This window comes from Varanus komodoensis, unplaced genomic scaffold (genome assembly GCF_004798865.1).
Source record: "Varanus komodoensis strain SLA01 unplaced genomic scaffold, ASM479886v1 scaffold1, whole genome shotgun sequence".
Classification (NCBI taxonomy): domain Eukaryota; kingdom Metazoa; phylum Chordata; class Lepidosauria; order Squamata; family Varanidae; genus Varanus; species Varanus komodoensis.
Genome location: NW_025335268.1, coordinates 122,529,606 through 122,545,153, shown reverse-complemented (window position 1 = coordinate 122,545,153; position 15,548 = coordinate 122,529,606). Strand labels below are relative to the sequence as shown.

The 15,548-nt window shown below is 42.7% G+C and overlaps 1 protein-coding gene across 3 annotated transcripts in view; it reads left to right on the top strand.

Moving 5' to 3' along the window:
* Positions 1-15,548, top strand: part of TEAD3 (TEA domain transcription factor 3) — a 95,286-nt gene that overhangs the window by 43,803 nt on the left and 35,935 nt on the right. For all 3 annotated transcript variants that reach the window (XM_044443617.1, XM_044443626.1, XM_044443634.1), the window contains exon 2: positions 12,384-12,638. In XM_044443617.1, coding sequence (XP_044299552.1) covers positions 12,503-12,638 — 136 coding nt within the window. In that variant the 5' untranslated portion in view covers positions 12,384-12,502. The remainder of the gene's footprint in view (positions 1-12,383; positions 12,639-15,548) is intronic.

Below are 15,548 nucleotides of genomic sequence, written 5' to 3'. Positions count from 1 at the left end.
AAAAAGGCCATTCTCTCACTTGGGGAAAGTTACTTCCTAGGATTACCTCTTCAGAATTCTGTTGCTGTTAAGGTTTCCCTATCTAAAACATGTGCCAGTTTCTATTTTTTTCATGTGAGCAAGAAATGAAGAGAGGGCTTCTTAAATGAAGGACATTATCGCTTGTGCCATTTAGTGACTATTACTTTTGTAACTCCTTTGAGCAGGGAAGGGCAACTTGTAACCCCTCAGAAGTCACTGGATTACAGCTCCCTTTTAAGCACAGTTAAAAGTGAAGGAGACTTGCAATCCAACAAGATCTGGAGGGCCACAGGGTCCTCAACTGAATTGCTATGTAAAGAGTGCTACATATCCCCAAAATAATAAACTGAGGGCAGAATTATGCAGATAGGAATAGAGTTGGCCTTTAGTGCATCTCAATTAACAGGTTGAAGTCAGTAAGAATATTGGAAGAGACAATACCCCTCAATGCTCCCCCCAAGAAAGTCCCAAAAGCAGCCTTTCAGGAGTCATCAAAGGTGGAGGCAAGTTCATTCGTCCCCTCACCTGTGTTCCTGAGCTTGCCTCTTTAGTTTCTCTGTGTAGAATGTTCACTCTGGAAGGATTGACCCCCACCCCCCGGCCCCAAGTGATGCATCTTAAACATTTCTGCCTAACCTTTTCAGTAGGTAGTCTGACCTCCACTAAGAGAACTGCCACTGTAGGGACAGATTGCTGGTATACTGCAGTCTCTGTCTACAAAACACCAAATTGACATCCCCTCTCACCTCAGTTCCCCGAGACTTTGCAATATATAGGCCTTGTGTCCAGCCTTCCTCTTATAATAGTGGCGGTGGTGGGGAGGGGAATTTGCTAATTAATAGGATCTGTGCATGCATTTATTGAAAGCAGCAACAACACAGAACCTTGTGGCACCTGTAAAGCTAGAAAATTTATAATGACACCCGTTTTTGTCTGGCTCAAAACTTGTGCCATAATAAATTTGTTAATCGTTAAGGTGCTGCTTGCTGTTTTTGCTGCAACAGACTAGGACAGCTTCACTTCTGGAATTGCTGTTCCTGGGTCATCTGAGTGATGTGTCCTAGGAGCAGTGATATGGGGTTGAATGTTGAATTTTACAGTTCTTTATTTTTCCACAGAAAATTTTCCATTTCAAATGGCATTCAAACTGAATGCTATTTGAAAATACAGTATTAAAACAAGCAGTTTCAAAGCTACAATTAATGTTTTGCAGGTCATTACCCTTAGTAAGTATACATATGAGAGAATATAAATATAACGTTTATATGTCTCCAAATGAAATTAATGAATATTGACAGCAAAACCGAAAGTACCCTTTGTTGTTATGTGCCATCAAGTTATCTCCAACACATGGCAACCCAAAATGTTCATGACAGTCCTGCTCAGCTTTTCAAAATTCAAGGTTGTGGTTTCCTTTATGGAGTCAATCCATCTCATATTTGGTCTTCTCCCTTCTCCTTTTAGTTTTCCATAGCATGATTAACTTCTCCAAGGAGTTGTGCCTTCTCATGATGTGCCCAAAGTATGACAACCTTTATTTTGTTACTTTTGCTTCTAAAGAAGCTCTGGTTTGATTTGACCTCTCAAATCAACATGCTTGTAATGCATCGATTTCTTCCCATCAGCTTCCTTCACTGTCCAGCTATCATGCCCATATATAATGATTGGGAATGCAGTTACATGGATGATCTTGTAAAGAGTCTCCAGTGAAGCATCCTTACTCTTGATGATCTTTTCTAGTTCTTTCATTGCTAGCCTTCCAAGTCTCTTCCTTGAATGTCTTGGCTACAATCCCCATTGATGACTGAACCTAGGCATGTTAAATCTTTCACAATTTCAGCTTTTTTCAGAGCTAACTGTAATATTGTGTAATTCTTATGTAGTCATGATTTTTGTTTATGTTCAGCTGCCGTCCTGTTTTTGCACTTTTGCCTTCACTTTTAACAGGAGTTGTTTGAAGTCACTGTTGCTTCCTGCCAGTGGTATCCTCTGCGTATCATAAATTATTGATGTGTCTTCCTCCAGCTTTCACTCCTTTTTTTTTTAATTCTACTCCAGCTTTCCTTATGATATGTTCTGTGTATAGATTCAACAGATAGGGAAAGAAAATACCCTCTTGCCTGACACCTTTGCCTGTGGAAAACCATTCTCTTTCTCCATATTTGGTCCTAACAGTAACTTCTTGTTCACAATACAGGTTATGCATCACAACAATCAAGTTCCGGGACGCACCTATTTCTTTCAGGACCATCCATAATTTCTCATCATCTACACAGTCAAAGGCTTTGCTGTAGTCTATAAAGCAGAGCCTGAACTACTTCTGAACTTCTTTGGTGTGCTCCAGTAGCTAACATATATTTGCAGTATGATCTCTAGTGGCTCTTTTCAGAATCCAGCCTGAATGTCCAGCATTTCTCACTCTGCTTGGTTACAACACAATCATTGTGCTTATGTGGGAAATTAATGCAATAGTTCTATGGTCTCTGCACTCTTTTGCATCTCCTTTCTTGGAGATTGGAATGTATATTGAATGTTTCCAGTCTGTGGGCTTCATTTTGTTTCCGTATTTGTTGACATATTCTTGTTAGGATTCAGTTTGTGCAGCTTGGAATAGTTCTACTGCTTTCCTATCTTCTCCAGGTGCTGTCTTTCATCCAAGTGCTTTCAAAGCAGCTTTTACTTCACTTTCTGAGATTGCAGGCTCTTCCACATAAGATTCTTCTTCAAAGGAGTGTATTCTCCTTGCATCTCTTTTGTACAGTTCTTCTGTATATTCTTTCCACCTTCTGTTTATCTCCTCCTGGTCAGATAGTGTGCTCCCTGTTTGTCTTTTTGCATTCCTAAACTAGGTTTGAATTTCCCTTTGATTTCTTGGATCTTTTAGAAGAAGTCAGGTGTTTTTTGTCTTTTGTTCTCTGCATGTCTTTTGTTCTCTGCAGTTCTTTTTGTGTCTGCATGATAGTCTCTGAAAAGTTGCATTTAGGATTCTGAGCCTATTTCTGTCACCTTTTGCATTTGCTTCTCGTTTTTCCTTAGCAACTGTGAGTGTTTCTTCTGTCATCCATCTAGATTCTTCTTTCTTGTTCCTACAGGAATTGTCTTTTGGCAGTATTCTCTAGTAATGTCTCTCATTTCAGTCCACTGTTCTTCTGGCTCGTGGTCAATTAAGCTGAGTTATGCAAATCTGTTCTTTATGTGGACTTCAGGGATGGAGGGATGTTACTTAAGTAGTATTTTGGCACAATGTTTCTGTGGGTGATCAGAAACTGATTTTGACTCTGATTTTTGATATTAAGAGTTAATAGTCACTACTACAATCTGCTCCCAATCTTGTTTTGGCAGTGAGAATATAGTTTCTCCACCTTCTGCTTCCAGTTCTGTAGTCTATTTGCTTTCTATTTTGGTCATCTGATGATGTCCATGTACACAGTTGTCTGAGTCCTTGCCTGAAGTATGCATTTGTGATGAACAGATGGTTGTCTTCAAAAAATTCTGAGTTATTCTCCTGTTTGATTTCTTACACACATTTGGTTCTGCTTTGTATCCTTTGTGTTCCAGGCACCCAGGATTAGCAGTGTTTCTTATTTTAAAAAGGTAAAGGTAAAGGTTTCCCCTTGACATTAAGTCCAGTCATGCCTGACTCTAGGGGACGGTGCTCATCTCCGTTTCCTGGCCAAGGGAGCCAGCGTTTGTCCACAGACAGTCTCCGTGGTCATGTGGCTGGCATGACTAAACACCGAAGTGCACGGAACGCTGTTACCTGCCCACCAAAGTGGTACCTTTTCATCTACTTGCATTTGCATGCTTTCGAACTGCAAGGTTGGCAGGAGCTGGGACGAAGCAATGGGAACTCATTCCGTTGCGCAGATTCGAACCGGCGACCTTTCAATCAACCAGCCCAGCAGCACAGCAGTTTAAACCACTGTGTTATCAATTTGTTCTTGAACCCCTGCATAAAAGTTTTTGAATTCTTCTTCAGCATCTCTTGTTGGAGTGTAGACTTATGGTTGTGTTTATAGGTTTCCCAAACATTCTGACTGATAAGTTTTGGTCATATTTTGTATTGTAGCCTCTTACTGCCTCTGTCACAACTTCCCTCAGTATTAGAGCCACTCCATTTCTTGCAGATTTGTTATTTCTGAAGCAAAACACTTGGTGTTTGATTGGAAATGTCCCATTCCAGTCCACTTCAGTTTGCTCACTTCAAGCATTGTGATGTTTAGCATGCAATTTCCTGCTCTGTGATTTCCAGTTTGCCTTGATCCATGCTTCTCGTGGTCTATGTCCCAATTGTATGTGTTGTGCAGCACTGGACTTTTCCTTTCACATGTGTGCATGTCAGCCACTTTCCTTTCAGTTTTGATATAGTTGCTTCATTCCTGACAGCACTTCTTGTATTTGTCCTTTGCCTTTCTGCTGTAGCTCATAAAGTACCTTCCAACTTTGGGAACTGTTTATTGTTTCATTTTGAGTTGTTCTATTGTAGGGTTTTTAAAATAAGAAGATGCAGAAGTGTGAAGACTAGACATCACTTTCTGTATGATGTTGGTGTTGCTAGCCGTGAAGTTGCGTCCAACCCATCGTGACCCCATGGACAACACCCTTTTTGGACTTGAATGTTCTCATTTTCCTCTGCCTTTTCCACCCTTTCCCAGGGCTGCAGATGCTCAGGAAAGGGCAGTAGTGCGAACCACATCACTTGCTGGAGCACAGAATTTTGACAATTGTCAAAACTCAAGGCTTCCTTTCAAACTGGGGTTTTTACAGAAGTGTGTGTGTGTGTGTGTGTGTGTGTTGGTACAGGCACATGTGTAGTCATTAAATCTGCTAATCTCCCTGTCCAAAACCAAACAAACAACCCTGATTAGCCTGTCAAAACCCCCAGTTGGTCTATACCAACTGTACAGTTTTAAAAGCTGTACAGTTGGTATAGACTAAGTTGCAAATCCAACATCAATTAAAATAATGGAAATATCTGTGCAAATCTCAGGTGCAATTTTTTTAAGGTGGCAAATGAATGATAGCCATTTCAGTGTGCTCAGACAACCTGACAACCCACTGTGTGTACAACAAGCCCCAGGTTGTCATGGTGGCTTGTTCCCCTCAAACAAGTCATCCTGTGGGACACAATCTGGGTTTTCATGAAATGACAACCCACTGCAGCTAATTATTGGTGATGGTTTGTTGTGTCTTCAATCAATCAATGACCTGAAGGAGGATTGAAGTACAGTGTTATCTTGTACTTCTTAGATATCATTTCCTAATAACTGGTTTAGAATGCTGGATAAACATGGCCTATCTAGCCAGCGGCGTTGTCTGTGATACTGTCTAGAAATAACTTGCAGCTAATGCTGTATCTCAGCTGGAAAACATTAAATATTCATAGTGGGAACCCATTTGGGAGGGAGGGTTAAGGAAGTATATTTTGAGGACCATTTCTATCCCAACCCCATGACTCTTTAAGCAATGAATAGGCAGTCCCTCTCACAGCTTAAAGGCTTGATGGCAAGGAAATTAGGTGATATTTTCCTACAATGTTCATGTTCTTTGCCAATAGAAATCCTCTCCCTTTTGTTGTCACGTATGGAGTGATTCAGGCTAATAACTGATAGAGATCTGGTTTGTACAACATGGTCTCGTCAGGGGTGGTTTATCCCAGAGTGAGTCACTTGAGAGATTGCGGTGTCCTGCAAACCCAGCTAGCAAGGGTTATTTGAGAGTTAAACCTCACATGACTCTACAACCAAGCAAGAGATGTTAAGCTTGTCTAACCATCAAATAACATTCAGGAGCTAGGATTGCTTGTCGTAGCATCCCCTGCCTGGCGTTGCATATTCAGAATGTTTCCCACAGTTCATTGTGGTTTAAATAAGCCACAGTAAACCAGCTGTGTTGTGTGAACTGCCCCAGGGACTGTGCATATGAGGGAAACTCTGCACGTGCCAGTAGAGATTTGTTGAGAATGAAAGGCAACTGCTACAGGAGTTTTGTGAACATGGAGCATCCCTGTCCTGAGGACTTCCTTCGTTTCCTCCCATCGTTGAACTTTGTGACTGATTCTGGCATTTATGAAATTCTATAAAATTTCACTTGAGGGGCTATTAAGAACTAGTTAACACATGACTTTTTCAATGTAGAAAAATGGGGCTGTGACAGTGGACTGGATGAGGGCTAATAAACTAAACTCAGTCCAGTCAAGGCTGAGGTGCTGTTGGTGGGTGGTTCCTTTGGCCAGATGGAGGGTGCGCAACCTGCTCTGGATGGGGTTGCATTCCCCTTAAAGGAGCGGGTTCATAGCTTGGTGGTTCTCCTTGAGCCATCTTTTGTCACCTCAGGCTCAGGGGAGCTCAGTTGTTCTGACTGCCTTATTCCAGCTTCAGCTGATGGTCCAGCCATGTCCCTGTCTGGATAGGGATAGCCTGGTCTCAGTAATCTACACTCTGATACTCTTTAATTTACATTTCTGCAATGTACTGTACATGGGACTGCCCTTGAAGATAGTTCAAAAGTTGAAGCTCACACAGATCTGCATTGGCTACCTATATGCTTCCGGCTCCAGTTCAAGGTGCTGGTTTAAACCTATAAAGTCTCATATGACTTGGGACCACAGTACCTGTTGAAGTGCCCCTCCAACTGCTGCTCAAACACTGTGTTAAATCTCTGGGGCCATCTGTGGAACAGCCTCTTCACTGAGACTCACCTGGCATCACATTTGTCATATTCTTTGGTCCTAGGTTAAGATAGCCCTTTATCTTGAAGCTTTTAAAAATGTACTCAGCCATGCAGATTTTAATGCTGCTTTGTTTTTATAATATTTGTATTTTCTTGTTTTGTGTTTATGCATTGTTGTAAACCACGGAGAGAACTTCAGCTAGGGGGTAGCATACAGACAAACAAATGCTTTTTCTAATACTTCGTTCCTGCGGTGTTTTCAGTGATGCAGCAATTCCTTTTGCCAAATAATGCGTTTCTTTTCCTAGAGTGAGATGCAGAGAAGAGCGTCCCATTTTAGGTTTGACTGCTTGAGGAGGATTTCTGCTCAGCAGCTCAGGTCATTCATGCTTGGGAAGTACCTTTGGGAGAGGTGTCAGCAGAGTCAGTGTGGCAGGTCGGCATGATCAGGTGGCTGTTAAGGCCCACGAGCCAGCAGTGAGCTTCCAGACCCTGCTCAGCATTGCTTGTTCACTGCTTCGTCCTCAGTCGTCCTTTCGGAGCAGGCAAGTGAAGATGCAGCCAGGCAAACAAGGCACTGCTGCCACGGCTCCCCCGCCCCCATCTCACCGGGCAACAGAGGGTTGCGCTCACAGGCAGGGCAGGCAGCCCGAGGAGGTGCAGGAACACTGAAGGTCTCTTGCCCTCAGAGGGCCAAAGCCTGGCACTTATTAGTTTCCCTTCTGAGTCGCAGCGGCACGCTAAGACGTTGTGGTGCTTGTGTCTAGGACTTGTGCAGGGAGCTGTATGTGCATGTGAAAAGGGAGAGGGGGGGGAAGAGAGCGAAAACGTGTCTGTCTGTTACTGGGTCATGTTCAAGAAAAACAGCCTTGCTACTGAAGCTTGTGCCCCAGACTGCTTGAACCGCAGAGTCGCTGTCAATGTGTTTCAAATGCCTCTGACAGTTAATTCTGCGAACACATCTGCGCACACGTTTGCCTGTTCTTGTGCTTCCTGGCTTATCCTGGCCTCTAAATATTCCCTGATCTCTGGGCACCTCTCACAGCTCCCCACCCCCTCTGTGTGTGACAGAAGAGCACGCCTATGAACAAGAGCGTGTTGGGTGCCATGTGTGGACAGCCGTCTCCCCTTCATCCCGCCCCTTCTCTTTGGCTCGCTGCTGTGGTTCTGATCTCCTTATTTGGCTACACTGCTCCCAAAGAAGGGGTGGGGTGGGTGGAGGGGGAGGGGGAGCAGGAGGGAGACTGGGTGACATCACGGAGCTCGGAGAGCAGACAAAAAGAAGTTACTTTAAAAAAATCATGGAAACACTTGAGCCAGCTCGTTGTCGGCAGTTTCTTTAAAAGGAGATGTCTGTACTGGATCCCTTTGTTGTACTCTATCCGGGAAGCCTCTTGCGAGGGAGACAGTTCTCTCCTCTCCGCTCCCCAGGAGCAGCTGCCGCTGCCGAACAAGTTATTGCAACACACTCTGCTGCTCTGGGGGAGTGGAGGAGAGAGGGAGTCGGAGTGCAGGCCCTGTTTCAAGGCCCACAACTTAACTAGCATCTGTGCCCCACACACCTTGCTGAGGGAGAACCGGGAAGACTTGGCCAACACGAATACCATAAAAAGTGGTGTGTGTGTTTCCTCTGTGTCAACTCTGATCTTTAATTTCATATCCTGATTTTGAAATCACAAAGCAACGTAGCATTTTTACAACACCAATTAAATCAGGTTTCATTTTTGAAATCGACATATTCCTGCATATTCTCTGTGCTATAACCATTAAAATATATGGGTTTGCAACTACAAAGGACCTTTATATAACCTAGGAGCATGATCCAGATTTCCCAGTAGTGTAGCCTGCATGCCCTGCAGAAGTCTATCTGCTTAGGAGCAAGAAATGGATTTATTTTATATCATTCTTTCCTACTTTATTTTTGGATCTCTCTGTGACCAAGCAAGATTGCTTATCTGAAGACATGCTTATTTTGAAGTAGATTCCACTGAATAAAGTGAGATCTGATTCTAAATAAACTTTAAGGTGGTGTTTAGATCTTACCAGAAATAAGTGCAGGCAACTTGGCAAACTAACATTTCTCCACAAGATGCAAAATGCAATTATTTGAGAAATAAAATGGTGAAAACGAAAAGCCCGCCAGTTGTTCTCACACCTTATCCTCTAGCTACAGCACAAGACACAATGGGATTTTCCAGCATTTTCAGTTCCTTACTGGCTGAAGCAATTGCTCCTTTCTGTTCCTGTGCTTCCTGAACCATGACTGCATCCCAGACAGAATACGACAGGCTTCCAACTTTGAGATGTGGGCTAGTGCCTTTATCCTTTGACAGCTGTTTGGCTTAAGAGACCAGAGTTCCTTTCGTACTTCAAGAGCTGTTTTAGTTTGGGCATCAGCACCCTCTTTTGTTACAGAATAAAGCTAACCTGACTGTTTTTTATTAGAGAGAGAGAGAGAGAGAGAGAGAGAGAGAGAGAGAGAGAGAGAGAGAATGGAACACATTTGGATTACTTGTGTGAAGAGAGGAAATACATTGGAATACAAAATTGCCTGTCTTGGGAAAAAGCAAGATGATTGCTCTTAGCCTTTGATGATTTTCTAGTTCCCTTGTCTAGAGCAGTAAATCCAATACCTGACACTTATTTCTAATATGTAACATCAGAAGTCTATTTTTCCTCAATTGCTCCTTTTTCTGCATAAAAAGAGGTCTTTAACCAGAGAGCTTGTATCCTAACAAGCACTCAGAGAAGCAGACCTTCCTTCCCCTGCCCCCAGGTCTGGTAGATCCTCTGGAATAGGCTACAGCACACAAGCGAGGCAGAGTGAGAAATGTCCAAAAAGGAACAGAGGCACACTTTTCGAGTGGAGGTCTGCATTTGAGGCAGTTTCTCCTTCCTGCTGTTCAGGAGGTTCTTGTGGTTTTCAGGAGAGGCTTTTCAGCCCTTCTTTTGTGTACTTCTTGTTACCCCATTATGTTTGATAGCTGTTTAGGATACTCTTTCTAGAGATTAAAAGTATATGATTTAATTTGTTTATATTACATCAGATTTAACCAGGCATGTGAAAATGAAATAGTGCTTTTTCTTTTACCAGGGTGCGGGCCAGATAATTGTTTTGTATCTATCCTACTTTCTGTGGCTCAGAGGAATCTGATGGTTGAATTTCTACCTTAAATGAATAAGAACCAGACTGTCCCAATTTTATGGCAGACCTCTGGTGTTGACATAAGTGCACAACACTACCATCTGCTGATTTATAGTATGGTGCACCTCCTGTCAAACACTTGGTTTTTCTGTGTCAATTTTTGTTAAGAGGAAGTTGGGCTTTACTATTTCAGGAGTAATACTTTGATATCAAAGTACAGTTGATCTATGGTGACATCAGAGGGTGGATAGCCATATGTGACCTAGTCTCATTTTTCTGGACTACTTTATTCCAATCTCTGAATTGACCTCCTGTCTACTCTTGCAAGAATTGGATCCCTTCTGCTGTTAGAAACTTGCACATTGTAGTGATGTACCACGAGCAAAATGCTAGTTCTCTTGATTCACCTAAATGGTCTCTCCAGACCTAAAAGATTGACCATGGTTTATGAAGCCATGAATGATTGTCCAAGCCAAGTACTCTTCCTCTTGCCCGTCCTCAACATTCTGCTCTTGGCTTGTTTCATTTCATTTTTTATTTCCCTAGTGGATTAACCAACATTAAGTGCTGAAGCTGCCAAGTGATGGTGAGGGGGCTGGAGCGCTCAGCCCCAGTGCTCTTCCTTGCCTTGCCTTAGAATCCTTTGTTCATGAAGCTTGAAATACTTGGCTGAACTGGGCCATCATAACATCGCTACTTCATTCTAAGTACTGGTTTCTCCTATGAAAGATCCATGTGTACAAAATGTTTAGAATCCTGAGCATTAAGATTCACAGCAATAGATCAATCAAGTATAACATTCCCTACTGTTAGAATGTTTGATTTATATTTACTAAACAAAAATGTTGTCATGTTTGAGTATAAATATCTCAAAAAATTTAACACAGAGAAGTAGTTGAACTGAAATGTTTCATTATGAGATTCTGAAATGGGTAGGCTTGTATCTGCCCCTTTTGGCTGCTTCCTGTGAGATTGCATAAGGGCTGCACCTTTGCAGGTTCAATATTCAAAGTAAGGAAGTTTGTGCATACAAATGACTAAGGATTTCCATAAGCTTCTCTGTGTATTGAGGTAATGGGAGAAGTACGGAAGTAGCATACGAAATCACAAGAAGCATACCATTAGCAGAGATAGTGAGGCAGGGAGTAGTTTCTTACAGACAGTTTAGCAGTTTTATTGAGGAAAGAATCAGGAGTTTTGCTAAGAACAGAAGAAATGTTCCTTGATTACTGACAATTTTAGCCCTCCTGGACACTTTCTAAATATGAATCATGCTGCATTTCAGTCCTTTCTCCACAACTCTGAAAGCTTGAAAATTGCTTGAGGAAAAACAACATCCCCCAGAGCTTATATTTGCATGGTTCCTTAGTAACTTCCAGATTTTACATGGGAGACCTACTTCATGCCATGGATCTCTCATGCTGAGTTAGGCAGCTTCTGCTTCTGTGTCAACTGCTGCTTATATAACTTTAGGAGAATACAGTTTTCAAAAGCTACCACTTCATATATGTAGGAATAGGTCGTCATGCTTGTTAAAAGGGTGGGTGGGTTGCAGTGGGATCACAATACGCTTGTAATCTCTTGACCAGAAGACTTCCTTAACCTGATTGATTTCCAGCCAGTAAATGCGAATCTGTTGGGTTGTTTTTTTAAATGGATATTAAAGATGTTTCTGAAAGATGGACTGCCTTTAAATTCTCAGGGGAAAAATCTAGTTATGGATAGCTCATTTCTATAAACTTTTGGCACCCCATGCTATCTGAGCCTAACTGGCTATGTTTGCTAGGGCTGATGAGAGTTGTAGACTGGACCATCTGGAGGGTCACAAGTTGCCCATCCAGTTATGTCTATGAAATTATCCCTGTGAGAGAAATCAGATATATTTGGGTTTGAAGTGCATGGGCATGGTAGATATTGGGCTCCAGGAGGCCTTCCTGCATTTTCCACTCATATTTTTTTGTCCTTTCTGCACAAAAAGCATCTTTATACAGGCTGCTCTTCAGCTCTGCCTCCTTCATGGCTCCCCATAATTAGGCTCTCTCATCATGATTTCCCATTTGCTTTTGACTTAAAGAGTGCAGAATACAGATACAAAGGACAGATTGGAATCCAGCTGTCTTGTGCTTGCCAGACTTCTTCTCTGCACCTGGCCAGGAAGTGAGCTGAACCAAGATCAAGTGCATGAATGCTAGCAGCTTCTTTGCTCAAAAGTCCTTAATTATTTGCACAAAGTACACACATTCTGCAATTCATGTATGGGGAAGCAAAACCCTGCTTGCTCGTGGGTGTGTGGGCAGCGTGTGTGCAAATAAGCTTCACAAACTTGCTTGGACTCTTTTCCTGCAGGTGCCCATGCAAACACTTGGCCCAAGGTGGACTTAGGGCTCAGAGAAAGTGGGCCAGTGTCTAGGGATCCAAGCCAAGGAAATTCAGTGGATTCCCACCTCTAAACTGGATTCTTCACACATCACTAGTCTAAAGTTATAAGTGTCGTAGCACTAACACTAGAAGCATGCTTAATCCATCATCTCTGTTTGCTCCTTAGGTTGACGAGTTGCCATTTAGGGCTCAGGGTCAGAGCCCAGAGCAGCCATCACAATAGCGTCCAACAGCTGGAACGCCAGCAGCAGCCCCGGGGAGGGGCGAGAAGATGGACAGGAGGGGATGGACAAGAGTCTGGACAATGATGCCGAAGGAGTGTGGAGTCCAGACATTGAGCAGAGTTTCCAGGAGGCACTGGCAATATATCCGCCCTGTGGACGGCGGAAGATTATCCTCTCGGACGAAGGCAAAATGTATGGTGAGTGAGACCAGATCACATGGTTTTAATCAGGTTCCAGACAAGTCCCAAAGGTAATTCATTGGAGAGTCAAAAGGCATGGAGTAGGGATTATTTTGGTACTGTCCATGGGGTTTTTATTTTCCTGGGCCCCAAGATCACCGCAGATAGGGACTTCAGCCAAGAAATTAAAAGACGCTTGCTCCTGGGGAGAAAAGCTATGACAAATCTAGATAGCATACTAAAAAGCAGAGACATCACCCTGACAACAAAGGTGCGTATAGTCAAGGCTGTGGTTTTCCCAGTTGCAGTGTATGGCTGTGAAAGCTGGACCATAAGGAAGGCTGAGTGCCAAAGGATTGAGGCCTTTGAATTGTGGTGCTGGAGGAGACTCCTGCGAGTCCCTTGGACAGCAAGGCGGTCAAACCGGTCAGTCCTAGAGGAGATCAACCCTGACAGCTCTTTAGAAGGCCAGATCTTGAAGATGAAACTCAAATACTTTGGCCACCTAATGAGAAGGAAGGGCTTCCTGGAGAAGAGTCTAATGCTGGGAACAATAGACAGCAAAAGAAGAAGGGGACGGCAGAGGATGAGGTGGCTAGATGGAGTCACTGAAGCAGTTGGTATGAGCTTAAGTGGACTCCGGGGGAGGGTAGAGGACAGGAAGGCCTGGAGGAATGTTGTCCATGGGGTCATGATGGGTCAGACACGACTTCGCAACTAACAACAACAGGGATTATTTATTATACAAACACACATCCCATCTTTCCTTCAAAGAGATCAAGGCAATTCACACAGTTCTCTTCTCCCCTTTCCATTTTTAAGTTCGGTTGAGAGAGGATAATTGGTCCAAAACCATCCAGAGAACTCCCTGGCTGAGTGAGAATTTGAACCTGGGTTTCTCAAGTCCTGAACTGATACTCTCACCACTAAACCACACTGTTAAACTTTGTGCACACTGTTAGCATCTGTTAAACTGTAGTGGCAAGGCAGGGAATGTATTGTGACCTGTATGGTTCTAAAACAGTTGAGCAATGTATGTTGGTGTAATTGAATAAGACAGTGGGCAGTACGCTACTGATGTGATGAGTAAACAGAATGATGGTTCTGAATGTTTATTTGTACAATTGTACAAACCTGGTACAAAATCCTTGTTTTATAGTAAATCTTCCTGGATGACTATGGATAACACTTAGAATATCATTTGTTCTGTAAAATAATTGTGAAGATAAATATATGATGATGCCCCTCCTGTAGCTGAAAATTTGATCCATTGTGTTGTTGTCATAGTTGTAGTTGTGGTCATCATCTTTTTCCTGCTATTATTTCTATAATGTTGAATTGGTCTGGTACAATAGCCATTCAATTATCATGATTGTACTAAATCCCTCCAACCATTGGCTGGCAACATCCAGGTGGGGGAGTAGGAATTTGTTTCTCATAAACATTTTGAAGTTTGAAATATGTACCTCTGACACACAGACCTCAGAGGCTAAAAGCAAATTTTGCTTCTGGCAACTCAGCCAGTTGTTTTCCAGTCTGCATTGCTGGCTAGCTTCTTGTGTTTTATCTTCCTGATCATGGGGGTGGTGGTGAAGGAGATGGTCTGTGTAAAGGCCACTTTGTATGAAACAGTGTTTATGGGGGTGGCCATCTTGAAGCAAATAAAAAACTCTACGGCGGTGTTGAACTCTTCTTCCCTAGATGGGTGATTCATATTTCCTTTGTACTTCCCTCAGTCTATATATCCCTCCCACTCCCTTATGCCTCACCTCTCCCTTCCCTCCCACTCTTCTCTCTGCCTGGCTTGACCGACTGGTTTGGTAAGTTCATTCCTGTTAAAGAGAGATTGATTTTTGTCTGCTTGAGGATCCCACATGCCTGCCTTTGGGTGTGAAAGGTAGTTTATTTGGCCTCTCATGCAGGTTACAAACAAAACACTTCATTCTCTTTTCAAAGTTTGCTCATTGCCACTTCCTTGTGTTTGGGAAGGAAGACGAGCAACATGGCGCGAAACAAAATCTGCATCTCACTATGGAGCTATGACTTGCAAAAGGCTAAGACTTCGATCCTATACTCACTTACTGGGGAGTAAGCACCAGTGAACCTAATAGGAATAACTTCTGAGAATCCATTTATTAATCAATTATATTCTTATCCCACCTTTTTCCTGCAAGGAATCCAAAACAGTTTATGTAATCTTTGTCTTCTTAATTTTATACTCAGAACAACCTGTGCAGTAGGTTAGGTTAGGCTGAGAGTCAGTGACTGGCCCAAAGTCTCCCCGTGAGCTTTATGGCTGAGTGGTGACTAGAACCTGGATCTCTCGAGTCCCAGTCCAACATGCTAACCACTATGCCAAATTGCAGGATTGTGCAGGATTGTGCCATAAATCCATTTTCATTGGGGCAGCCCCTCCCATCTTGGAATCCTCTTGTTTGTATATGAAATATATCCTAATTAAGTCATTGACATTCCATCTTACCCCTTAGACCAGCTTATTCTCATAGATAGCAGAATATGACTCACTTTTATGGACTCATTGACACCCCTCTTTTCTATCTTTGGGTTTATGAACAAGTTCTGATACAGATTTTAACTGTTCTGGTTTTATGCTAGGATAACAAACATTTTGTCTTTTCAGTCAGTTCCAGTAATATGCCAGTGGCCATCCTGAGCTTCCCAAAACACCATCTAAATCCTCCTTATGTAAGTGCTCCACTTGTGTAAGCATATTACATTGGAGTTACAAACTCAGATGGGCTTGCAGTGTCAATTCCTTGGAGAAGGAGATCTCTGTGGATAGGAATTTGCCAAATCAGCCCCTGGCATATTGTTGGATCCAAAAATCAGTGTATATTGGTTCATCTCCACTGTTTGGAGAGAAGGAGGAGGAAAGGTGATGTTTTATCAGTTGCCATTCTCAAACGG